A 27986-nucleotide genomic window follows, 5' to 3' on the forward strand; every position below is an offset into this window, starting at 1 on the left:
CTTCCATATCCCTAGTGGCTCCAATGTGCTTTCATGCGTCGGTCTTGGTCACCTAATGGCGGCTCTTCATGCTGCTCGATCTCTAACAACCTCTCTATTTAGTTCCTTTTTCCTAAGGTCACATTCTGTGCTTCTGTCTTCATCTTGCAACTCGACCATCAACGTTCACACCTCTCACCCTCCGCACCAAGCTGTCATCTCCATCCTCTCCCAACTATGAAGAAAACCAAGATAGGAATAATTTTCATCAAACAGTTAACCATGATCCTTCCCCTTCAGCACGCCTCTGAAAACCTTACCTGCGTCTTAATCGCTTGAGATGACTGGTCTGGGCCTAAAGGTGATGGTGTCGGTTTCGGTGGTGTTGGGGTAGTGCATCATGCGTTTCATGCTGGTCTTGGTGTTGATGTCCAGCTGTCCGTTGAAATACGTGTTGTTTATATACTCCATCAGTTGGCTCACCTGCCGGAGGAGAGAGAGGTTGATTTTTTTTTTTTTTTTTTTTTTTTTTTTAGGTCTTCGTTCTACATGTTTGTGCGATCCACTTTTTTTCATTTTTCCCTTTTTCTCTTTTCCTTTTTTTCTTTTTTAATCTTTATTTCATTTTATTACTTTTTTTCTAGTGATGGATGCTAATACCGATACTGGGTGCTATGTAGCAGCTCGACCACCACCGATATGCTATTCAGTAAGTCGTGTGGATATATATATATATATATATATATATATTGTGTGTGTGTGTGGTGTGTGTGCGTGTGTTTAAGATAAACCAATATCACACTTACGGGGCTCTAACACTAACTGGGTCATAACCTTGCCGTTTTGAACTCCTCGGCAATTTATTTTTACCTAACAGATCTTAGCATCATCATTTAGGTTGCTGGTGGAAACATTGTAGTATTATATATATCTATCTTTCTATCACGCAAGAGGATACTAACCTCTTTCAATGCGGTGACGTCTCATTTGCTGCTTCCAGACGATTTTACAGTTTAGGGAGGCTATTTTACTGAGGATGAATGTGAGGGCTGTTTCTTCATTTCGAAGTCTCCCTTAAGCTCAGTAAAATCGTCTGGTGGTAGCAGAAATTTGTCAGAAAACATCGTGGTGACGGGGCAAAAGTGTCACATGCAGACTGAGTCAGGAGGAAGTGCTAAGACGTCTCCTATGGCGACCCAAATATGCCTCAGGTTGATTATATTACTTGTAAGGGGGCTGAAAAAGATCACCCCGCACCGATGTGAATATTATTGTCATGTGTCTTCCAGCAGTGCGGATGTGCCTCACTGATGTCAGTATTATCTTGAAGTCACTTATGGTAACCAGACTACGCGTCACTTATGTCAGTATTACCTTATTAGGAAGCTGGTCCATGCTGGAATCACGATCGTCCAGTTTCTTGGCACCGGGACCATTGGCATCAACACGAGGCACCACGCTGGCGTCGGGTTCTGCCTCCCGTCTTATAAAACGTCGTACCGTACTCCACACGTAGTCAATGAGGTCGTATTTATTGGCTCGATGCTCAAGATCAATCTTGACTTGATTGAATGCCTGGAGAATGATTGTGAGCATAATGTTGATGAGAATCATGCTGTTGGTGACAGAGAACACAAAGAAAATTAGAGGAGACAGAGGGTTGGCCCTGTTCATGGCTTCGAAGTCAAACTTCCCAAGCATCATCTTGAAGCTGGTTTCTACGGCACTAAGGAAACGAGAAAACTCTTCCAGAGATGAGATATACATGAAGTAGAAGAGACAACAGAAAGAGAAGAAAACAATGGTCATGGCGATGACAAAGACTGACAACTCGTCCCAACAAAACTTTATGGTGAGAGCCAGCACATCCATCCTCTTGTTGAACTGTAGCAGCTTGATGAGCTTGAGTGTGCTGAAGAAGATGATGAAAGAGAGGAGATAAAGGTACCACTGATCCAGGACCATTGCAGAATCCATCCTTACGTAGTCATTGCCACGCGACTCTTTGAACCGCGTTAAGGCATCCTGGGTGAGGTAGTCACGGTAGAAGTAAATACCGACTGTTGCGTACGAAGCCAGCAAGATACACACCTCAGCCAGGTTCCAGTACGAGGAAAAATAACTACATTTCTGTTTCTTCATCTTCCAGAGCTCCATCAGGGTGAAGAGCACTGTGGCGACGAGGAAAAGAGCCTCACAAAACATCACGACCTTTCCGAATAAGCCAGGGGTCTTCAGGAGTCTTACAGGATCAAACCTCCATTTTGGGGTGATGCCTCCTCCTTCGTTAAATTCCGCCATGATGGTACAGATGGTAAAGAGGTTGACGTTGCCGTTATAGGTCGAAAACTCTAATATGACTGCTCGGGTGTGTTTATCAATCCATTTAAGCCTCTGCATGCGTTTGAGTTTGTCGATGTCATCCTGCTGGCGACCGTTCAAGTGGATGACGTAGCCCCCGCCGCTGTAGGAACCCAAGCGACCAGTCATGGAATAGGTCTGAAGTGTAGTTGAATCCGTGTAGTTGAACTCAGGGTGTGAACACAGGCTGTCTGTGTACGGAAGGCGCCTCCATCCTGCGCAGAAGTCCCTGGGGGAGGGGGAAGGGTCTTACTGACGATCTTTACACGCTTTGAACTCGGGGGTGTTCTTTTTTTTTTTTTTTCGTTAATTTTTTGCCATTTCCTGATGATTTTATGCAGCTTAGGGAAGGCTTTTGGAAACGGACGTGTTAGATACAGCCTTCAACAGTCCACTCAAGGCGAGATGCCCCTCTCAAGCTGAATAAAACCGTCTGGAGGCAGCAAGAATGAAGTAAGAAAAAAAAATGTCACCCTGGTTCAAGGGAAATAGGCCGTTTGTATGTCCTGGTGGTGGCCGTCTTAGTTTATTCCTGCCGACATCATGCAGTTTTATTCAACTTAACAACGGCTTCTAGTATTTAAAGGGAATATTAAGCTTATGATCTAACACCCGTCGGTTAGAAAAGGCTGTCATGAGCTGAGTAAAAACGTTAATAGAATACATGATTAAATTTTGTGCATGATAAATTTTCATAGTAGTTAGCCACTCTACTCTCATGACCTTTTTTCCCATTTTATTCTTGCTCTCTTTAGACGATTTTATTTGTTTAGGGAAACCTTTCGAGCTGGAAGCGTTAGATGCAGGCTTCATCAACCCCTCTATTACCAAAAATCTTTACCAGACTGAGAAGAACCGTCTGTAGGTAGCAAGAATGAGATGAAGTAAGTACACCACTCACCTGGTTTCCTCGTCATCAACACCCCTTCGGCCAGAGCACTGCCTCGGCCCGCCCCTGATGCCAGAAGGCACCTTGCAGCGCCTGGGATCACTCCTTATCTGCCTCAGGATGCTGTAGCCCAAGATGCGGTTGCTACGGTCGTCCAGGAAACCGCGCAGGCCGTAGGGGGGCTCGTTGTTGTACCAGCGCTGCGCCCGTAGCTCCTGCAGGATCACCGAATGTGCCCAGAACCAAAAGTGGTCTGATGTGATGATCTGTGAGGAGAGGGAGAGGGAATTGGGATTGCTGGTGAGTGTGTGTGCGTGTGTGTGTGTGTGTGTGTGTGTGTAAAAGTATTGGACACGGTTTACTGAAGGAGGATTGTGGAGAGATTAGAAAACTTTAGGCGAGTTTGAAGACGGCCTGACATAAGCAGTCGACATCAGACATACTCTACCTCTGCGCCGAAATCGAGTTCCCTGGATCCAAACTTGATAAAGGTATTGATTATATTTGGCCAAGGGGGAGTATGGGACTGAGGAGAATTAGAAAGACTGTAAGAAGAGTTCAGGAGAGTGCAAGGAGAGCTTCAGGACGTGTAACCAAAAAAATAAAAAGAAAATCAGGTGTATCCGTCCCCTACCTTTGTGCTGAAGTCAAGTTCCCGATGGCCAGGCTTGATGAAGGTGTTGGTCATCTGCCGCTGGAGGAGGAAGCCGTTGAAGTCCGTCTTGTCGCTGGCCAGGACGAAAAGGATGGCCAGGAAGAGGCAGTAGGCGCCGATGTCCCTCAGGATGTAGTTCATGTCGCGCTTCTTGCTCAGTCGGGTCACTAGTGCTGCCACGTCTTCTTCGGTGTTGTCCACCCCGCCCACCTCCTTGATCTGCCCAGACACGCACCAGGAGAATGATGATGATAATAATAATAATAATGATAATAATAGTGGTGGTAGTAGCAGTAATAGTAGTAGTAGTAGCAGAAGTAGTAGTTGTAGTAGTAATAACAATAATAATAATAATAATAATAATAATGGTGATGATGATGATGATGATGATGGTGATGATGATGATGATGATGATGAGGAGGAGGAGGAGGAGGAGGACGATGAGGAAAACAAAACAAAACGAAGAAGAAAGAGAAAGATAAAATTTTTTGCCTATAAACTCCACAGGGATCATTCAGGAAACCAGTACATTTAAATATAAGAGTTAGACTTGTTATTTATCGTTAGGTTTATTTATGTATCTGCCTCTCGAGTGCACGAAGGTCATGAAATTATTAAGATGACGAGAATACGAGATGGGTTTGTATTCTAGATGACACAGGAGGCTTCGTGATCCCTTTTATTTAGCGATTTATTATGCTTATCATGTCTCTATTATTGTTATTACTGTCATTATTATTATTATTATTATTATTATTATCATTACATTATTGATGTGTTTCTAGTTGTGGCCCAGTCTGCCTAAAATCGTGTCAAATTCAGAATAAATCGTTGAGGAAGAGGTGCCATGAAGCCTCCTACGCAACCTAGAATACGTCCATGGGGGTGCTGACAACTTGCCTTGCGTTTAGCGAATGGATCAGCTGCCTCGACATTCTTCCACTCCTCGTCGTAGCTGAGTTCAGGTAGTTCCTCATCGCAATCGATATCCTCTGAGATGGTGTTGGCCTTCCTGCAACAGATGCTGAAAAGTGTGATGAGGACCACTCGCAACCACTGTGTCGCCAGAAGGGATATGAAGAAGGCAAACACAAAGGAGTAGAACCACTTGTAGGTCTTGTTCTCGCTCCACATGATGCCGTACGACCACACGAAGAAGATTGAGGCCCCCAGACAAGCCAGCATGACCAGCCAGGTCAGCCATCGTGTCCACCAAGGCAGGCAAGGGACTGCACTCGCCTCCTTGGGCTGGTCTCCTGATGGCCCATCTTGCTCATCATAGGAGTTGCGCAAGTCATCTGGTCCAGTCTCTAGTGATTTGCTCATCCTTTGTTCTCGTCGCTGTCTGGCTGCCGCTTCCAGTGCCCGACACTTTCGTAGCCGGCGGGGTCTCGCTCTCTTCATCACAAAGGCAAGAAGCATCACCAGTGGGTATACTAAGAGACTGGACAACACGCCAGTTACTATTTCTTCCAAATATAAAGGGATTATGTTGAGGACATAGATGGGTTCCCGAGGGGAGTCACTGAGGGTGCGGTACCAGGCAGCAGCAACAAACATGACAAGGTACAGGTATGTCATGGCCAACACCACACGCTCCACGCGACAGAACCTAGAGCCTGTTGGACGAAGAAATATCGACAGCCACATGTGATCCTCATTGGCGCTCCTGTGGCCCTTGTAATAGAAGTCCGAACTGAAGGATCTGTCAGACTCCTTGTCGATGGGTTTGAATGTCTGGTCCACTTTATATGGTTCCCGATCAAAGGCCAGCCAACTGCTGGGGCAAAACTCAAACTTCTCTCGTGTTTGCAGATCCCTGATGACCACACTCTCCAACTGCCAGCTGTCAAAGGGAAATTTACCACTGTTGTCATGCCAGATGCGTAGGTAGTTGATGTGGCCAAGGGGTCCAGGTGTGCTCATCACAAAGCCGTCAACACTGTAGCGGTTGAAGTGACGCATTTTTGACGGAGGGAGAGACCTGACATTTGTTTCATCATATTCTCCAGACACAATGAACTGGATGTTGGAGTCAGTGCCAGCCTCCTTATCTGGCCCAGTGGTGAAAATAATCTCGTACAAGTATTTGTCTTCCACCACGTTGTCATCTAGGGGTACCATGCCTCGATACTCGATATCCTTCCTATCCTTACATCGTGCAAAGATGAGCAATGCTAAAAAGCACGAGAGGGTAACTATTAAAACAAAATATATGATCCAGTTATTGATAAAGCCAGCGTGAGTAAATATATAGGCAAAGTCAAGCTCATTCGGCATAGGGAAGTAACCGGATCCAAAGGGTGTGAGATGATAAGCTTCACAATAGGTGTGTGTTGGTGTGATTTTAAAGGTGTTCAGTCCTTCTCCCAACCATTTCTCTTTCATACTGTCGAAGTAGTAACAGCTGGATGTAATCACTCGCAGATCGTACGTGAAGTCAAGAGTATTAACAAAGTCACTTCGATCAAGGGTGCTGTTCTCATTGACTGTGGTGATGTCTTTGTTCTTCACTAGAGCAGCAACTGCTAGAAAAAATCTCCCAGTTCTGTCACCATTTTTCTTACTGTCCAAGAACCAGAACTTTGTTCCATTTTCATTTTCTGGCAGAGATTGCACATAGATGATCTTCTCAAATTTCGAAGGCGTTGGTTGCCTCTCGTAATCCAGGAGAAAGACCAAACTGGGAGGTGCCGCCTGGGATACATCAATTTCAATGGAGAAAGCTGAGCCCGGCTGGGACACATTAAATGCATGGTACACAAACGGAACCCTGCTGTGCATCCATTCCTTGGCGTCCACATGGGTTGTGTTGGGTAAGGTTTCAGATACCCTGGGGATTTTAATGACCAGTGGAGTTTTTTCATCCGTCACCTCCACTTTCTTATTCTTGACATATGCCCTGACGACCACAACGCTCGTCTTGTTGGAGAGATAGACGTGGTTATCTGGGTATACATGAGTCAGGAAAGGCCAGACCATGACTGACAGACCACTCACTGTCATGCTACCATTACAATCTGCTTTTGGGTCGACATAGAGTGAGGGACAAAAACCTGGGGGGAACTGTACGGTCGAATTCCTGTCATCGTTGGCTTTAACTTCAAGGCCATTTTGGAGGAACTTACCTGTAACTTTGCGGATGTAACAAACGGTGCCTCCCTCTGATTTCGTTTGAAATACCTCACCAGACACAGTCCTGCTCAAAATTTCATAAGTCATGTTGTTGATCAATTGGAATAACTCTTGAACTACTGTCTTTGCCCTGAATCTGGTGGTTTCGAGGATGTTCAGCTTCATTTGTTCTATTCTACTAACAGGCGGCTTAAACTCTATGTCTTCTGTATCAATACCTGTTTCGTATTCGTAGTCCTCAAAAGCTACCAAGTCTGTTGGGCTTACCATCCCAGGGTTAGTTATTATGATATTCATAGTCCGTAAAAGGCAATCAACAGCATCAACAAAACCAGAGGTAAATTCTACAAGGTCCTGTGGGGCTTTAATGGGAAGTTCTTTTAGCTTTTCCGACATCTTTTTGAGGAGGAAAAGAGCCTTCTCCCTAAAATCAAAGTCAATTGTATAAGCGGCCATTTCCTGATGTAAGATTCCACATGCCGTCGCCGTGAGCACCTCCACACCTACGTTGAGCTGGTCCAGTGTGGCAAAGTCCATTGTTTTGATGCTAAATACGAGCGCCTCTTTGTTCATATCCGCTACTTTAGTGAGGCGTTCGTTCACCACTTCCTGCGACACGTTTTCAGTGTCGCTGAAGTTGAGGGACAGCCAAGGTGCGTTCTCTCTGATGGACGCAAGGGCAACCAGGATCATGCCCATCTTTTCTTGGTCGCCGACGGCCGCCAGATACTCCAATATATTTGACACGTTGTAGCTGGTGAAGTTGGACTCTGAGATCATGGTGGCGTTGACCTGCCCCACTCTGACATTCGTGGAACTACCGAACAAGTCATCGATCTTAACCCACACCTCAAACACGCCTGTGGGGAAGATGAGACTGGCAGTGTTGAATGATGAGGCCACCATGACTACACTTTTACCGTCCTTGGGGTAGTAGAAGGCGTAAGATTTGATGCCCATATTCTCAGGGTCCTTCCAGTTCACACAGGCCGCCTTTGTCTCTTGGATTAGCGCCATCACCTCAGTCCTGAACAACTCACATCGTCCCCCTTCAGGTCTCTTGTTCAGAATCACCGTCAGTTCAGCAAATCTGTAGGGTCAAAGAAGAAAATGCCTGAACATCTATCATCATTATCATCATCATCATCATCATCGTCATCATCATCATCATCATCATCATCATCGTCATCGTCATCGTCGCATTCACAGGTGGGGTGAGGTAGGGTACAGAAGAGAAGGAAAGAAAATGATAGCGAAAGAACTGGTGAACATGAAGCCCAGTGAAGTTAGCCACATATTCATTCATTCATCAATCAAGCCCAAGGAATCCTGACTGCATCTCAAAGGTATACCTTTAAAAAGAATAAAAAAAAAAAAAGGGGGGAAGAGTGATGTGCCTACGAAAACACTTCTCTTAATAAATAACTAAAGAAATAAAGCCAGGATTCCAGGAGCTTGAATGGTGAGTGAATGAAAGTGTGGCTCATTCAGTGGGGCAAATTTTGGTTAGTATTCCATTTCTCTATATTTTTTTCTTGCTCTTTGGACTTTACCTCGCCCAAATTAGGGTGGGAAAAGAGGTCTTGATGATGATGATGATGATAATGATGATGACAAATTAGGGTGGGAAAAGAGGTCTGGATGATGATGATGATGATGATGATGATGATGATGACGAAACTGACATTGGTAAATAGATATGTAGATGATGAATAGAGGCATAGATAGATTGACAGACATAGATAGATAAATAGACAGATAGATGAATAAGTACTGACCCTTTGGAATCGGTAGGGGTGGTCATGGTCAACTTGAAGCGGTATTTCTCGACGCCAGGGTTGAGGCGGAAGAGGTCAGAGGTCACAGCCAGGTCTTTGTCCGTCTTGGAGGTCAGGAAGGCTTAGGAAGGGAAAAAAGGAGGGAAAAAAGTTAGTATTTTGCATGTACTGTGGACCAAAAAAGAGCAAAGAGAGAGAGAGAGAGAGTACTATGGACCAAAAAAAAAAAGAGTAAAAATAAAAGCGAAAAAGAGAAAAAAGGAACACTAAGGAGGAAAAAAAGGGGGACAAAAAAAAAATTAATAGAAAAAAAGAAAAGAAAAAGAGAAAAAAAAAGTCCCATGGTTATATTTCTCCCTATAAACTCTCTAAAAAAAAATAAAAATAAATAAAAAGGGCCGTTTTTGAAGTGTTAGAGGAAGCTCCGTAACTCCTTTTTCTAAGTGGTTTAGTTTGCATTTGACTCTTTAGCACTGTTTTATGTTTTATTTATGTAGTTTTAATGGTGTCCTAGTTTGCATCGAGAATTTAAAAGCGAGAGAGAGAGAGAGAGAGGGAGAGGGAGAGAGAGAGAGAGGGAGAGGGAGATAGCTTACGGTTTTTGCAGGTTGGACAGACAGCCAGGTCCATTGCTTCTCTCACCGGGCCTCTCTTCCTGCAACATGCAAAATTATCCTTCAATTGCAATGTTTTCCTTTATTAACAGCATCAATGTATAATGATGATGATGATGAGGGGGAGGAGGAGGAAGAGGAGGATGAGGATGAGGATGGTGGTAATGGTGATGATTTCCATTTTTCAGAGTAACTATAAATGAGTATTTCATTAATGGTAGTAATAACGTTACCTGAATATTATGTTAAGCAGTTTTAATTACCCTCTCTCTCTCTCTCTCTCTCTCTCTCTCTCTATCTCAGTAGTGGGCTGGTTCTATCAGAGTGAGGGTTGGTGTCCTCTACTTCCCTTAGCCATTTTCTTACTTTCTCTTTGTCACCATTCTTCTTCCCCTCTGTCCTTTTATTATTATTATTATTATTATTATTATTATTATTATTATTATTATTATGCGGGAGCTTCAAGGCCCTCCAGCTAATGCCCCTTGTGTGGTGTGGTGCGACGTGGTGTGGGAGGGTGATTTTGTGTGATGTGGTGTGGGAGGGTGATTTTGTGTGGTGTGGTTTGGGAGGATGATTTTGTGTGGTGTGATGTGGGAGGGTGACGTTGTGTAGTGCGGTGTGGGAGGGTGATTTTGTGTGGTGTGGTGTGGGAGGGTGATTTAGTGTGGTGTGGTGTGGTGTGGTAGGGTGATTTTGTGTTGTGTGGTGTGGGAGGCTGATTTAGTGAGGTGTGATGTGGGAGGGTGACTTTGTGTGGTGTGGTATGGAGGGTGATTTAGTGAGGTGTGATGTGGGAGGGTAATTACAGGGAGAAAGAGAGGACAGACAGACCGACAAACAGACAGATTGACCTTACCCATCCATAATAGTCCACAGGAACGTCATGTTGTCCTTACAGTCCTGGATGCATGTTCCGGTGAGGCCCAGGCGAGAGGAGGGGTTAATGAGCTGGCCTTCAGGGTGGGGGCCGCACAGGTGAGCGTTGGCGCACCTGTAGTGGGCCATGGACGAAAGTTACGCTACTCCTTGGTTACTAGTATACTATTAATTTCACCTGACTTGGGCCACTCCTGCAACTTGAAAGACTAAAAGATATGAGGTAGGAATGCGTCCCCTTGGTTACTATTTTCTTCCTACCTGACGGGTCTTATTTACGAGATAAGATTCTGTTTCTTTAGTTACGAGAATATTCGATTTCTGTAGTTACGAGATTGAAATTCTTTACTTACGAGACTGAATTTCTTTAGTTACAAGATTGAAATGTTTTAGTTACGAGATTCACTTTTAGGTACGAGTTAAGACTTTTTTTTTCAGTTTAATAGCCATCCATTCTAACTACACCTGGCCATGAAAGAGGTATTACAAGGCTCCTGACCTAGCCTACGGAACAAGGAGAGTACGAGGACAATACGTGTTTATTTCCCGTCTACTCACGCGATTTGCACCATAGGGGGTGGGTCCTGAACGACGGTCATCTGCAACTCAGCATACGCCTCCCTCGTGTCCTTGCTGATGCGGACCACAAACTCATACGTCGCCTTCCCCAGGATAAAGCTGCCCGTGTTTAGCTCCAGGGTCCCTCCGCTGATGTCCAGGGTCCCTACACGCACGCAAACGCACGCAAACGCAAGTACGTACGGGGAGAAAGATGATGTGTGAGTGCATTATTTGGATTATGTATAATGATAGCTAGGAACGAATCTCTCTCTCTCTCTCTCTCTCTCTCTCTCTCTCTCTCTCTCTCTCTCTCTCTCTCTTTACCTACCTGGCCCATCCCCAAAACACCCATTGTTGTTGTTCTTCAGGGCATCTGGGTCGGGAATGGAGTGGATGTTGTGTACCTGTGGGAACGATCTTGTTAAACTTCCAGGTCCCCATTTTCGTCAGCACAGGAGGCTCCCTAACACCTGTTCTTTAGCGAATTATCTTGACTGTTTAATCCCAGCACACCGTTTTATGGCGATTGATTTTCGGTTTTACATCCCAGCGTACTCTTTTATGCTGCGTATCTTTTTAAAACGCTGATGTTGGAGCGCCAGGTGTAGGAATATATTGGAAGGGAACAGTGCTAGAAGGTCCCCTGTGTCACCTACAAAGATAAATCGCTAAGGAAGAGGTGTTACGAAGCTTCCCTGATACTCTAACTTGGTATTGTTTGACGTGTATGGCAGGTGTATGGGTGAAAGTTGATTACATCCAAGAAATCATATTCAGAAGTGAGATAAAAAATACTTTACAAATCATGGTACCTGCGTAGTATGAGAGAGGACAACATGATAGATAGATAGATAGATAGACAGACAGATAGATAGATAGATAAACAGATAGATAGATAGATAGACAGATGACAAGATATATATAGTGCATGTCATACTCGCTTTACATGGCCTGCAGTTGTCACCCCTCTACCTTGAATGCTAAACTATCTGTAGCCCTAAGATACGATAGATAGATAGATATATAGATAGATATACAGATAGATAGATAGACAGATAGATAGACTTTACCTTTGGCTTCCCTTTGGCGTCTAGGGGAAGAACCTCTGTCACGGGGGAGATGATGCGACACCACCAGGTTAAGTTGAAGTTCTGAAATGATAGATAAATAGATAGACAGATAGATAGATGGATGGATAGATAGATAAATAGATGGATAGATAGATAAACAGAGAGAGTGATTGTCATTGTTTCTCTCTCTCTCTCTCTCTCTCTCTCTCTGTCTGTCTCTCTCAATAGCCGTCCTAGCTGCCACAAACTTCACATGTCACCACTTCGACACAAAAAACCTTCCATCCACACTGAATACACACTAGAGCTGTCTCGTTCAGGATAGTGTGACATTATTATTTTTTTTAATGACATCGGTGGGTTTGTGGATAAGTATATATAATTTTAAAGAAACTCAAAAATAATCAAACTGTTCCCAACCTCACCCTGGACTCGATCTCACAGCCATTCAAACAACAGACCATCCCCCTAAAATCACCAGAAAGTTCCCCATCTCAGCCTGAACTCGACGGCGCTCCTCTTCAGCGTCGCATCTCGTACTAAAAGGGGTTAATTTAAGTCTGGCGTCAAAACTGCGCCCTTTCATACAGCAAATCACTTCTCCAAGTCGATCTCGCGTCCTTTCAAACAGCAAAAAAAATTCTCTAAATCGATCTCGCGTCCTTTTAAACAGCAGACCACTTCTCTAAATCGATCTCGCGTCCTTTCAAACAGCAGACCACTTCTATAAATCGATCTCACGTCCTTTCAAACAGCAAAAAAATTCCCTAAGTCGATCTCGCGTCCTTTCAAACAGCAAAAAAATTCTTTAAGTCGATCTCGCGTCCTTTCAAACGGCAAAAATATTCTCTAAATAGATCTCGCGTCCTTTCAAACAGCACACCACTTCTCTAATCACTCGCGGCGACCTACCTTGTCCTCGGGTTCATCGGGGTCAAGTGAGAGGGGTCCCGGGTTTAGTGTTACGATGCGGTTATACCCTCGACTGATACTGCTCACTGACCCCTCCAGCATCACGGCTTGCAGGGAGGACTGAAAGTGAGGTTAGTTAATGGCATGCTCATCTAATTTAATCTAAACTAACAGCCTAACTTAATATAATCTACCTTAATCAGACCTAACTTAACTTAAACTAACCTTAGTCTAATTTAACCTGTCCTAATCGAACCTACGTTACTCTATCGAACGACAAGAAGAGGGGAGAACAGGGAAATATTTTCGAGTCTCGACCCTGGTTCAGTAGGTGAAGAAAAGAAGGAAAAAAAGAGGTAGGAAGAAGCAGAGAGAAATGAAGACATAAGAAGAGGAAACAACAGGAAGAAAAAGAGGAACAGGAAGAAGAAAAACAGGAAAATTAAAACAGAAGATGGGAAAGTACTCGTAGAGAAAGGCGGACGTAGGATGTGCAAAAGTAGGAAAATGCGGAAAAAAGGAAAATGTAGCAGTACGAGGGCGATTAACAACAGGAAGAAAAAGTGGATCAGGAAGAGGAAAAAAGGAGAATTTAACCAGAAGAAGAGGGGAAAACAGAGAAAGGCAGACGTAGGATGTGCAAAAGCAGGAAAATGAGAAAAAAAAGGAAAATCTAGCAGTAATAGGAAGACCAACAACAGGAAGAAAACGAGGAGCAACAAGATGAGAAAACAGGAAAATTTAAACATTAGGAGAGGGAAAAGCAGAGAGAGGCAGAAGTAGGAAGAAGAGGAGGAAAGCATAAGAAAATGTAAACAGAAGAGGGAAATGCAGAAAAAGGCGAAGGTGGGAAGTGGAAAAAACATGGAAGCAGGGGAAGAAAAGTAGCAGTACTAGGAAGAAATGCTTACAGGAATAATACGGACGGAAGTAGTGTCTGATCTCTAGGGGGAAGATCTGTGAAGCCTCGCGGGGAAAGCAGAGAAAGGCAGATGGAGGGGGAGGAAAAGCAGGAAAATTAGGAAAAATAAGGAAAAAATGAGCAGTAACTAGGAAGAAATGCTTACAGAAATGATACGGACGTAAGTAGTGTCTGATCTCTCTAGGGGGAAGATCTTTGAAGCCTCGAGCCTGACCCAGTAAGTGAGTCGATACGTTCCGACTCCGAGGAAGCGAGGGATCACGTCCAGCTGAGAGTAGTTCCAGGACCGTAATACGCCCTCCACCTCCACATCCTGCAGGGGCGCCTCCGTCACTGGATCCACTTTCGTGACGATCCACCAGCGCCTGTGGGAGTTATATAGAGCGTACGGATGTGGTAGTCCCCAAGGAGGCCGTCTGGAGTTTCGTTTACTCTCTATTTACATGAATATGAGGAGAGATTTAACAGAGAGAGAGAGAGAGAGAGAGAGAGAGAGAGAGGTGGAAGAAGAGAGACTCACTTTACAGGCACGATATATTTGCAATCCATCTTGGTCACGGTGTTGACGATGAGGGCGATGGAGCGAAGGTTCTGCGCCGGCGTCTGCAGGGAGGTTTTCTTGATTATCTTCACTTCCGGCATCTTGCAGGGGAGGGAAGCAATAACCACGTCTAGGTCTCTCGTCAGGGTCGTATCAGAGTCCTTGAACGCCACTAAGACTTGGTACCTCCCCTCCTCACTAGAAAATGGAAGATAGCGATGATGATGTTGATGCTGCTGCTGCTGCTAATGTTATTTAGTCTTACATGTAGTTGTGGTAAATGTTTTTGGGGTTGATGTGATGGCTCATTTTAGCAAGGTCTCATTAGGGTTCGATAGGGCTTTATAATTTCGAGACAGAGCTAAGTGAACTCCTGAGGAAACCATATCTTAGAATTATATATCAGAAATTCAGAAGTTCTTTGGTTTATGTGTAGATGCAATGAAGGACCTTGGGGTTGGTGTAGAGGTCCATTTTTGCAAGGATTCATTGGGGTTCGATACGGTTTCATGGTTTCGAGATAATTTTAAGTGATTTATTGAGGTAACCACATCACAGATTTATACCTCAGAAATTCAGGTGATATTTAGCTTACGTGTAATTGTGGTAGAGGGTCCTGGGGTTGGTGTGGGGCCCCATGTAAACTGCATCGGGGTAAGTTTCCTCACAGGTAGATTTGAAGCCGTATGACTCACAGTCGGCCCCATCCCCGTAGTCCACCTTGATGCAGGACAAGGGCGGCAGCACGGTGAAACTCACGTTGATCGCCTTCAGGAGTTTCTGTGGCGGGAAGAAAGATTAAAGATTCTTGTTGTAGGGGAAAGACTAAAGAAGATTCTGTTATGGGAGGAAACATAAGTAAAGATGATTTTGTTGTGGGGGGAAGGATTAAAGGAGATTCTATTGTGGAAGGAAAGATGAGTAAAGGAGGTTCTATTGGTGGAAATATCGAAGGGATTTTATTGATTGTTGTTGCACTCCGTTTGGTTAGGATATTATATTTTGTTGGTACGTACTGTTTGATAAAGAAATAGTAACAGGAAAGACTGTGCTTCTGTTGCTGGTGTGTTAGGTAGAGAGAAGTAAATTTGTGTGTGTGTGTGTGTGTGTGTGTGTGTGTGTGTGTGTGTGTGTGTGTGTAATAGTCGCTAAGGAAGAGCTGTTACGGAACCATGATCTCAGCAAACAGATCAAACGTAAGAAAAGAAAAAAAAAATCGAGAAATAGGAGGTACGACGGAATCTTCAAATAACCACAGGATAAATCGCTAAGGAAGAGGTGTTACGGAACCACTCACCGGCTCAATGATCTCTCCGTCGTCCGTCACCTCGAAGCCTTCCACCTTCGTCACCACCTCGATCACGAAATTGTCTGAGTGGATCCAGCCTTGCACTGAATTGTATCCGGAGACCATGAGAGTTTGGGGGCCCGACATGGACTGCAGACGGAGAGAGAGTGTGAGAGAAGAGGAAATGGGATAGGAAGAGAGAGAGAGAGAGAGAGAGAGAGAGAGAGAGGTGAGAGTGGAGGTAGAGGAGAGAAGATGAGAGTGTGCGTGAGAGTATGGGAGGCGGCATGGGAAGAGAAGAGAGGGAGAGATGAGAGTGTGGGTAGAGGAGAGAAGATGGGATGAGAATGGAGGAGAGAGAGAGAGAGAGAGAGAGAGAGGAGAGAAAATGAGGTAGGAGCAGAGAAGTTGGGAGGGAAGAGGTAGACACATACAGAGACAGATAGGCAGGTAGGTAAAAAAACAAGAAGAAATTAAGACAGGTAGATAGACAGAGTAGGAAAAGGAAGATAGAAACACAGGGAGACAGCCAACTTGATAGCCAGGCACAAACAGAAAGAAATAATGGAAGACAGAAAGACGGACAGACAGCCAAATTATCTCCTTTACCCCAACTTGGCCCAGATTTTCATCCTTTTGCAGCTTATTTCACGAAGCTTAGAGGTAGACAGAAAAATATAGCATTACTGCTCTCCATCCTTTACACAGTACTTCTTCGTGACTGGAACCGTATTCAAGGAGGGGAGAGAGGATACTTTTAGGTCAACTTGGAGTAAAAGGAATATAGACAGACACCCACCTTGTTGAAGTTAAAAGTGAGGGTTCCATTCCAAGCATCTACAGTGTCCAAGATTTCGCCTGAGGGCCAGAGTGTTAACTTCCATTGGGTTACCGACTCAGCTCCTGCCATAAGAATAGAAGTTATTATTATTATTATTATTATTATTATTATTATTATTATATTATTTGTTTACATTATTGGTGTTGGTTTTCTTTGCATTTGCCGTCATTATTCACCATTGCCATCTTCGTCACCATCCTCATCATCATCACCATTATAATCATCATCATCATCATCATCATCATCATCATCATCATCATCACTGAACCTAACCCGACGCTGAGGTAAAGGTGAAGGAGGTTGGACAGTTCATTTAAATGGGGTTAACATAGGTGACATGGGGTTAATTGGGGGTTAGAATGAAATGACAGGTGAGAAAATCGTAGAGCACACCTGAAGGAGCAAAGGGTGTGCAGGTAATGTGTTGGCCAAAAAGGCAAGAAAAATTGGGGTTGTAATGGGCTGGGGTGAGGTTGAATGAGGGGAAATGGGATTGGGAGAGAGAGAGAGAGAGAGAGAGAGAGAGAGAGAGTCATGACTCTAACCTGAAGCAGCAGTAGGTGTGAAGATAATGGAGGAATTCGCCATGACCATATTGCCTTCAGGTCCCATGGCGGGCGTAAGGGTGCCGTCTACGAGGAAGGTCATGTCGGGGGTGCCTATGTCCTTCAGTCCTTCATTCACCTGTACCTGTAGGAGGGGGAAGGGGAAGAGGGGTGAGAGGAGGAAGAAGAAGAGGGATGAGAAGGAGAGAGGGAGAGAGGAGGAGGGGTGAGAGAGAGGAGGAGAAGAGAGTGCGAGAAGGGGGAGAAGTAGAAGGGAAGAGAGGGAGCAAAAGGAGGCGTTGGAGAAAGTAGAAGGAATGGTGTGAGAGGAGGGAGAAAGAGGGATGAGGGGAAGGGAAAGGAAAAAGGAGGCGGAAGGGATGAGCAGGATATGAGGAGAGAGAGAGAGAGAGTGTATGTCTATTTCATCATATGACATCGATACCTGGAGAGGACGCCTTCATGTGGTGACACCGATACTACTACTACTACTACTACTACTACTACACAATAATACCACAGTTCACCATTCACCTTTTGGGAGATAGGGATGGAACTGAGGGATTTGGCTATAACCATGTGGGACTTAGGATACCCAGGCAGCTCCCTCACCGGTCATATCAATCCCACCACGAGAAGGCTCCCTCTTCAGTCCTCCTTTGGCGTATTATACATGGTTTTCTGTGTCTCGGAAAGTCAAAAAACTAAAAAAAATATAAAAAAAAATGGAAGGATGGAGGGATGAAGTAGAGAGGTATGTAAGAGAGAGGGGGTGTAAGCTAGGGGCTGGAGGGTAACGAAATGGCAGGGGACAGGGCGACATGAAGGTGATTTGTTTGTGGCCACCCCTTACGGGATTAAGGCGTCTGACTATAGAGAGAAAAATAAATAGATAGACATACAGATAAATAGTTAGACAGATAGATAGATTGAAACGGGCCTACCTGTGTTGTGACGGTGATGTAGTGGAAATGATTGGTGAGGAAGAAGGGGACAGGAGAACATGAAGGCGATTTTTCTGTGGTCACCCCTTGCGGGATTAAGGCGCCCGGCTACAGATAGACAGACAGACAGATAGACAGATAGAAACGGGCCTACCTGTGTTGTGGCGGTGGTATTGGAGACTTGATTAGCAAGGTGGAAGGTGAGTGTGTAGATACCCGGGGTGAGGATGGCCGTGTGCAAGGTCTGGGTGACGTCTTCCGCGGTCCCTCCATGGTCTGACGTCCCGAAGTCCAAGTCCACAGGGGCTGAGGGAGGTCTGGGTTAGATTGGGTTGGGTGGGGTTGGGATGGATTGGGTTGAGATGGATTGAGTTGAGATGGATTGAGTTGGGTTGGACTGAGTTGGGTAGGGTTGAGATGGGTTAGGTTGAATGAAGTTAGCTTGGGTTGGATTATTATTGGCTGGGTTTGGGTTAGGCTAGGAGAGAGAGAGAGAGAGAGAGAGAGAGAGAGAATGAAAAGTACGAGGGAAGCAGACTGTACCTTCAAGAGACTTACCAAACAGCTCTCCGCTCTCATATAGTGCTTTGAGGTGAGCTGTGAAGGGTGGATTGGGAGCTGCAGGGAGATGGAGCGTCACATTGAACCCCTCCGTCACAGCAAGGCAGGGGCAGAGGGCTGTGACGACCCAATTGTCCGTCACTATAGGCACCACGTGGATGCTTGCGTTGTAGGCCACCTGCAGGAGAGAGAGAGAGAGAGAGAGAGAGAGAGAGAGAGAGAGAGAGAAAGAGAGAGAGAGAGAGAGAGAGAGAGAGAGAGAGAGAGTATTAGTTAGGCTGGGTTAATACTGTTGGATTTGGTTAGTGCTGATTAGAATAGGTTGAACTAGATTTACATTGGTTAGGTTAGGGTGAATTAGATTGTCTCTCACTCACTCATTCACTCACTCACTCTCTCTACTCATGTCGCCTCTTTCTCACGCTAACTCACTCACACACTCACTCACCTCGCCACTGAGTGCGTTGGTAGCGATCCCACTGAGAGTAAAGTTGCCAGTTGCAGCATACGTTAGGTTCACACTCCATACCTTCCCCATCGAGTCTGTTTGGGAGAAAATGGATAAGTTACCCCTCTCAGCACGAAGTCGTTTTCTTTGCCTTAACGGGCGCGGTAGCACAGTGGTAGCGCGCCGGACTCGTAATCGGGGGATTGCGAGTTCGAGCCTCGCCCGGGCTGCCGTGCCGGGAGTGGTAGCTCGCTCCTGTAACCCTAGCGGGTCTATATAGTCCAATACAGGGCTTAGCTCGAGGGAACTCCATTTCTCCCATTTTTCTTTGCGTTACCTTGGCCCAGATTTTCGTCCTTTTTTTTTTTTTTTTTTTTTTTCATACTGCTCAGTGTTGGAATAAAACAAAACTGTGGCTTCGTATCCTGTCCACAACACTTCTTCGTGACTTGCATCATATTCCTTTTCCTTCTCCTGGGGGTGGGGCTGAAGAGGGTCTCAGGAGAGGTGGGGCAAGTTTTATTGAGAATTACTGAAGAATCTCTAAGTCTGGAGAGATTTAAAAGTCTCCATTATTCATTGCATAATAATGATTTGAAAGTCTAGTGAGTCCACATTAATGACTTGAAACAGATCATCCATTGCGCACTAAGGATTTCTCCCTCTCTCTCTCTCTCTCTCTCTCTCTCTTTCTCTCCATCAAAATTATCAAAACACTCACAGTCGTAGTAGACATAGAACTGTTCCTCGCCGGTGTCCAGACTTGAGAAGACTGGAGCTCCCTGCAAAGATGAAAAAAGAGGTCACATTTTAAGCTACTCCCAGGGTTCCGTAGCGCTCGTCCCTTAGCGATTTATTTTGCACATTGCACCTAGATAAGCTCTTTTGTATTACTGATGGCAATTATGTCTGTCAAATTTATCTGTCTATCTATTGCCAGACGCCTTAATCCCGGAAGGGGTGGCCACATATAAATCGACTCCACGTCACCCCGTCCTCTGCAATTTGGCTGCCTTCCCTTCAGCCCACACCCTCCTTTCTCATACATCTCTCCAGTCTACTCCTCCATCTCATCCTTGGTCTGCCCCTCCTCCTTTCCCCTACCTCTTCAGTCACATACACTCCTCTAGTCAATCTCTCATTCTCTACAGTACTCTCCTCAAATGGCAGATCATCTCAGTGCATTTCTCACCACATTCAGTCATGTCCACATCAACACCACAACACTCCTTCAGGCTGAAAACTGCACAGAATATATACAAAAGGATGTTAAGGTATGATATGCAAAACAAATCGCTGAGGGAGAAGTGTTACGCAGCTTCTGATGCCACGGATAATTCGAAAAAAAAAAAAAGGATAAAGCACAGTACCGCAGTGATATAACAAGGACAAAGCACAGTACCGTAGTGATATAGCAAGGACAAAACACAGTACCCTAGCTATATAACAAGGACCAATGCACAGTTGAGTCAAAGGGTTGAGTCAAAGGCTTTTCGTCTCATTAACTCTCCTCCTCTTACTGACTCCCTTCAACCTCTGTCTCTTCGCCGCACTGTTGCATCTTTATCTCTTTTCTATCGCTACATTAATGGTCACTGCTCCTCTGAACTGTCTGCTTGCATTCCTCCACCTCTACGACGGGCGCGTAGCACCCGTCTGGCAGCAAACTCTCATCCCTTTTCTGTCCAACTCTCTAATGCAAGGGTTAACCGTTACTCCCAGTCTTTCATTTATGCAACAGGTCAGCTCTGGAACTGTCTCCTTCTGTCTGTATTTCCTGCTGCCTATGATCTCCAGTCTTTCAAACGCAGTGTGTCCAGGCATCTCAAAATGATCGGATCTTGAATTTGGCTCTCTATTGTATTTTGTTTTTCTCTTGGAGGAAACTGTTACTGCGGGCTCATGGCCTTTGGTTCCTTCTTCCTCGCATTAAAAAAAAAAAAAAGTACCCTAGCCATATAACAAAGACCTTGGCACAGTACCCTAAAGATACAACAAATACCACTGCACAGTACCTTGGTGAACGTTACGGTGAAGGGGGTGGGGATGAGAAGGGGTACCCAAAGATCTGACACCTGCACACCTGGGGTTTCAATCACCTCCTGGCACATCACCTGGGCCACCTGACTCCACCTGTCACCTGCGCCGAAAAGTGTGCTCTCCATCTGTTAGAGAGAGAGAGAGAGAGAGAGAGAGAGAGAGAGAATATTGATCATCGTTATTGTTATTCTTCGCTTATATTTCACACACACACACACACACACACACACACACACACACACACACACACACACACACACACACACACACACACACACACACACACACACAAAATCATTACCATCATCATCGTCATCATTATGGATTTGGTTGCATTAATTCTCTCTCTCTCTCTCTCTCTCTCTCTCTCTCTCTCTCTCTCTCTCTCTCTCTCTCGCCTCACCGAATACGCAATAGTGTAGTTGCCAGTGAGTGCGTAGATGGCTGTGTCTGCTGTGAAGGGCTGGGGCACCTCTGTTGTGGGGATGGAGGAGGCCACCTGACACAGCAAATCATATCCCATGTCCACCACAGCATGTTCTCTCACCATCACGTCTGCTAATACGCTGTGAAATAAACAAATAAATAAACAAAAACTCTATCTATGTATCTTTCTGTATGTCTGTCTATCTTTCTAATCCTGTAAGTGCCACAAACAAATCACCACCATGTCGCCCTGTCCCCTGCCATTTCGCTGCCCTCCGCTCCCTACTTCAGTAAATGATGTAATAATAAATAGAGATAGATAAATTAAGATGCATAATAATGATGATGATGATGGGACGGAGGAGGAGGAGGAGGAAGAGGATGACTAATGATAATAATAATAATAATAATAATATTAATAATAGTAGTAGCAATGATAATGATGATGATGATAATAATAATGATACTACTAATAATATATTATAATAAAAATAATAACAACAACTAGAACACCGTAAAATTGTCCTAGGACAATTTTGATAAAGAGAAACCTGCCACAGCCACTGCCTCTCCCTGTAGTCCCACAATAAGCCGAACGGTAAAGTGACCTGGAGGCCAAGGTCACTGATCGTGTGCATGTCACCTTAAGTCACCATAGTCTATAAGTCCACCAAGTTTAATGGCTCTAGTTTTAATTCTTCATGGAAAATTAGATGACATACGGAATACCCAGAAAAGTCCTAATTTCGTATCTCACAGAATAATCAACCGTTTGAAACCATACTCCATTCCGCACTGCGTCCGCCTTAAGGCTATATTGTAGTAAAATTTCTGCTTCCTGGCTTACGCGATTCTTGAGATAGCGTGGCTCACTCACTCTTCTTTGTTCTGGAAAATATCTCGAGATCCGGTTGACGGATTTACACCAAATTTGGCTAAAAGAAGCAGACAGCTGGCCCACTAAGTTGACAGAGTTTGAAGGCTCTAAGCCAAATAGCCTTTGAAATTTCGCAATTTTAAAATCAGCGATAATAATAATAATAATGATAAAAAAAAAAAAACTGTCTACAGGGAAGTGGGACTTATAATAATAATCTTACTTTGGTATAGATGTGTTCGTGACTACAATGCTGCCATCTACGAGGGTAAGGATGTAGGTGGGTGTCTCTGAAGAATGAGCTTCTCTGGTACTCAGCTGTGGATGAAAGGCAGAGATTATTGTAGTGTGTGTGTGTGTGTGTGTGTGTGTGTGTGTGTGTGTGTGTACGTCTTGATGTGGAGAGAAGATAGGGCATATTTGCAAATTTTACGTGTATTTTTAAAACTAGATTTTGAGACGATGAAACATAGCTGCAAATTTAGCGTCTCATTCGCTAGTATTTGAGAGATGATACAACATACTTGCCAATTCTCGTATTTTATATTTTTTAGTGAGGATGGAATATAGCTGTAGATCTAGCCTCTTTTATTAGGTAGACTGAGCCGTAAATTTACCTTCTTTTTTAGCTGTAAATTTAGCTCTTTTTAGTTTGATTTAGAGAGATGATAGAACAGCTGCAACTTTGTTTTTTTTTTTTCTTTTAGCTTGATACTGGAATACGATGCTATACCCCGTTCATTATAACTTGACCCAAAATTGTCGTCTCTCCCATCTTGAATACTGAACTGTAACAACAAAAAAATGGACACTAGAATACGGGGATAGTCACGAAGTAGTGCTGTGGAAAGGATGCAGGGCCGTAGTAATGTCTGCTTCTCTCAATGAACTGTAACGAGAGATTTGGCGTTAGCAGGAGCAAATTACTAGAGCTATTAACACAAGAGAGAGACAAATTAAAGGAAAAAAAATATATGTTCATTTTATACTCAAACTTGGCCCCGAAAATCTCCATCTCCCCTTCTTGAATGCTGAGTCGTAACAGTAGACTGACGCTGGAATATGATGCCAGTCACAAAGAGGTGCTATGAAAAGAGTGTCGAGACGTAATAATGTCTTGCCACCGAGGTACGTGAAACAAGCCGTATGAGGACGAAAATCTGGGCCAAGTTAAAGGGAAAGGAATATATATAGAATTCCATACCTCTGCCACGTCGCCATCCTGACAGTCGGCCAAGGAAAGACAACCAATGGCAAGCATCTCTCCCTGGTTCACCTTGGCGTCCGTCCCCTCCAGCGGGTGAAGAGCAGAGTCAGACTGGCTCACGTAGAAGCTGGTTATGAGTCGGTAGCTGTAGGACGTGGTGGGGACTGTGCCTGTGTGGGATAGGGTAGTCTGTAAATAGCGCCTCATGAGAAACTCCCCTGTGGAACGGCTCAACCTGCTGGTGTGGGAGTAATAATGAGAGTATGAAGTGAATAAATGATGATGCAGGATACTGATAACGCCGAATGAGCTTTCCCCTCAGGACTAAAGACATATCCCAGCAGAATGAAAGAGGTGCATTGTGCAGTGTATGGACCAACTTGTGTGTGTGTGTGTGTGTGTGTGTGTGTGTGTGTAGTTACATCCAGGCTACCGATAACAAGGCCATACGTCAGAGGTCGCAAAAAAAAAAAAAAATGAATAAATAAAATTGGAAAGTAGGGGAACAACTGATCTCCCCCCACCCCGCGAGTTCGAAAGTCCCCCTAAACTGAGTAAATCTGTCTGACGGATGGATGGATGGTTGGATGGATAGATGGACGGATAAATAGATGGATGGATGAATGAAGAACAAGTGGGTTTATGGATGGATGGATAGATGGATGGACGGACGGACGGATGGATGGATGAACGGACGGATGGACGGACGAACGGATGGATGGATGGATAATTCTCACCTGTAGCGCAAGTTGTTGACTTGCAGGTTCCGAGACTAGGACAGAGGAAGCTAGTGGAGGTGCAGGTGTGGGCCAGGTGGACTGGGCTACAGGAGCCGCACACGAGCCCCGTTGAACAGAAGGATCCGGAGTCGCAGTTAGGTGTCAGAGCCTGTGTTAATAATAATAATAATAATAATAATAAAGTAAATGTGAAGTTTTTTCATATGCATTCAGAGATATGTATGCGATATGTATGTCTATTTTGTTGAAACCCATATGCTCATTTTCCCCTATTTCTGATGGTTTTTATTTTGAGGGGGAGACTGACCCCCCCAAGAATCACTGGGAGGGTCACGCTCCACAAATATGGCGATAGCACTCACATAAACAGCGATTGCACTCACACACAGCAATCGCACTCACAAACAGTAATCGCACTCACACACAACGCTCACACTCACACAAACAGCAATCGCACTCACATAAACAGCGATCCAGCCAGGTTTGGATGTGCTGGTCCACACACTGCTCACATAGCCAGCCTGGGTCCCTTTTCCGGTTAGTAACACAGCCTTGCCCACTGTCACAGGCCAGGATCCCACTGTGCCTGTGCCTGTCACTTGGTAGCCGTAGTGGTGGAGATGCTCAGCTGGAAAGAAGCTTGGATTTAATTAGGAGCGTTATCAGAACCCTGGTTATCAGCATCGTGGTCTTTATTATTACCAGCCGCGATAGAGAAGCTGGTATTGTTTTCAGTTTGTGTGTCTGTGTGTGTGTCTGTTAACATGATAACCTCGCAACCGCTCAAGATATCATCACAAAATTTTACAGGTGTGCAGTAGGGATGAAAATCTCGGACGAGTTCGACATTGATGAAAGTAGGTCAAGGTCAAGGTCATATTCCGTGCCACGCTAGATATGTATCGGCTTGCGGCTGGTGTGATTCCCCGCTTGGGGGGGGCCTCTGGTTGATTTTTTTTTTTTTATTGTTTCCATTATCACCATTAGAATTACCATCATTAACATTAGTGATCATCATCATCATCATCATCATCATCTCACCTGGAATACTGAAGGTAAGGTCGGATGTGCCAGGTTCGGTGTCAGAGATGTTGAGGGTAAGGTCTCCTCCTTGTGATGACGTGATCAGGCTGCACCGCCCTGAAGAGAGAGAGAGAGAAAAGGGAGGGGTGGTCAAGTGGTTAGAGGAGTGACCTGATGCCTGAGAGGACGCGAGTTCCAATTCCAGTGTGGTGTGGGGAACAGTTTGAACATTGCTGACTTTGTCATTAACTTAGCTGAAAGAGGCTTGGGATCTTTGCCAGGCTAGCGCCAACGCACCGCAGTCAAATCAACTCTTCAGTCTGACTACACCTGGCCATCAATCGAACTCGAAAGAGGCTGGGATATTTTGCTAGGTGAAAAGAAACACTTTGTTGCCAAATCAACTTCATCTGACCTACAAATAGGCTAGGGATCTTAACCAGGTTAGAGTTAAAGCACTATAGTCAAACCTAACATAACCCAACCTAACCTAACCCAACCCAACCCAACCCAACCTAACCAAACTTAACCTAATCTAACCAAACCAAACCTAACCTAACTTAACCTAGCCTTACCCTCCAATCTGACTTCACCTGGCCATCAGCCGAAATGAAGGAGGAGTATGGATCTTTGCCAGGTTAAAACAAAGGCAGTGTATACCTGGGGGGTCCTGTCCCACGGTCACGTTCATGGGGCATTCCAAGGAGGCGTTGGGGGCGCTCACCACACTCACCACCATATAGACTGCTACGTGGGGGAGCACCTCGAGGCTGGCTGTGTGGAAAGGAAGGTAGAGGAATCAGTGTCTGCTCTAGTTTGGCCTAAATCATGTTAAACTTGGGTTGAAGTTGACATTCTCCTGTGACCTTGACCATTGACCCGTTGTTCTAAGAAACGGTAGGTTTACTTCTTGGCTGACCCTCAAACCTACCACCAAGTTTGGCTGAAAATGTATCAAAACACACACACACACACACACACACACACACACACACACACACACACACACACACACACACACACACACACACACACAACAGGGATCGTGCAGGATGTATCTAATATATGATAAAAGTGTAACAAAACACTGTGTACCTCTCATTCGACTAGTGGAGGTGCACTGCAGGCTCTATTAAAATACTGAGGACATGTTGTACCTCCTATTAAGAGCGGGGGGTACGCGCTGCTCCCTCGTACCCAGTGGCGTAGCTACGGAGGGGCGTGGTGGGGCCCTGGCCTCGCAGTCAGACCTTTGACCCTCCCACTAGCCCCCTATTTCTATTATTTAATGTGTGGGCAATAAAAAGGCTTGGCCACACCATGTGCCTCCTCCCTGCATCTCTGGAGACCTGGCAACACCACTGCTGGAAATGCAATCGTCTCCCAGGTCTTTCTGTCCCTGTAAAAGTAGGATTGTTAACTGCAGTATTGGGGCATCCTTAACCTGCACTCCACTGGGATCACATTCATACGAACCTTACGCCACAACAACGGCAACTTACTCACCCTTAATCGTAAACTCCCCAGGATATTTGTACATGTGTTCTGTACCGTTGACTTCGACCTGTGTCTGGTCACCCCACTCCACCAGCCATGTTCCCGTCGCTTCCACCTCTACCTGGAACACCTGTAGGATGCCGTGAAGGTTAGGTTAGGCTGTAGTTCTTTCACCTCAACTTGACCCAGAAGGACGAAAATCTGGGCCAAGTTTAGGTGAAAGAAGTACAGTAACGTCTCGGTTGTTGGTTTTCATAGCATTCAGGACTGGTGCATTGGTATCTATTTTCTTTTTATTTATTTATTTATTTTTTTACTCTGACATAAAGTGGTCCTAGCAAGAATAACCTGAGAAATGGTGTTCTTTCAGTCTGCAAAATGGACGTGTGGTTTGTTTCACTGGGCATGCTGTTGATTAGTTTTTCCACTATCCTGTTCTGGTGGTAGGTACTGGCAACCATCATCCACTCACTTTATGTAATGCTGTCTACGTCATCCTTCGCCTTTCTCATTCTTCTTCTGTGTCTCCCCTCCTCTCTTTCCATTTCTCCCATTGTTCCTGTCACTTTTCATTACTCTTCTTTCCACTTCAGGTGGCTCTACACTGAGTGACAAGCGTAATGGTTTCCTGTAACCCAGAAAACTGTTTATAACGCTGAGTGGTAACCATAACCAAATGGCGGGGTGATGTGGCGCCTACTATGATGCACCTGTTAAATTAGTGGAGACGCAAATGCGGCGTCCATCAGGTAACCAAACATCCACACTCTTTCCCACACCCTATTGTGGCGAGGCGCTGTCTGCTGCAACGGAAGATCGATTCATAGCAAGGGGCGGTCCTGCAGGGGTGATTGCTTGCCTGCGGTTGATGGGTCTACTCGGCCAGACAGACCGGGGTTACACAACTTAACCTGGCTTTCTTTCTCCCATCTCATCGATATGTAGGTGGGAAAGGAGGTGGGATGATGATGATGATGATGATGTTGGTGATGATGATGGTGAATATTTTGCCGCTTTATGAACCTAATTAGTACTCAAGACTGTGGTGTGGTGATGGTGATGATGTGACGAACCTGCCCAGTCGTAAAGACCCCAGTGAGAAGACCTCCTGCCAGGGTGAAGTTGATGTCCCCTTTCACCGCTTGAGTTGGACTGACTGTGACCTGTCCGGGAGAGCCGCCCCCACACGCCTCCCCCCCACAGGTCTCATTGCACGTTGTAGTATCAGCTGCTGTTAGAGCTGGAGGAATCAT

At 45.0% G+C, this 27986-nt stretch overlaps 1 protein-coding gene across 1 annotated transcript; it reads right to left on the minus strand.

Annotated features, from left to right (window-relative positions):
• Nucleotides 1-306: 306 nt before the first annotated feature.
• On the minus strand, nt 307-27986 carry LOC145397564 (uncharacterized). The gene is made up of 27 exons (XM_080270637.1): nt 27807-27986; nt 26743-26863; nt 25897-26010; nt 24675-24841; nt 24211-24361; nt 23471-23643; nt 21367-21462; nt 19645-19705; nt 18458-18616; nt 18069-18220; nt 16971-17115; nt 16384-16442; nt 15594-15734; nt 14892-15076; nt 14276-14494; nt 13901-14120; nt 12834-12953; nt 11180-11255; nt 10849-11014; nt 10271-10405; nt 9394-9452; nt 8798-8918; nt 4785-8109; nt 3864-4103; nt 3242-3495; nt 1354-2569; nt 307-414 (listed from the first exon to the last, which is right to left on the minus strand). Exons 1-27 carry the CDS (start codon nt 27984-27986, stop codon nt 307-309), a joined length of 8163 nt encoding a protein of 2720 aa, XP_080126763.1.

Source organism: Coenobita brevimanus, chromosome 5 (genome assembly GCF_032717465.1).
Source record: "Coenobita brevimanus isolate Jiangsu-jjx chromosome 5, ASM3271746v2, whole genome shotgun sequence".
NCBI lineage: Eukaryota > Metazoa > Arthropoda > Malacostraca > Decapoda > Coenobitidae > Coenobita > Coenobita brevimanus.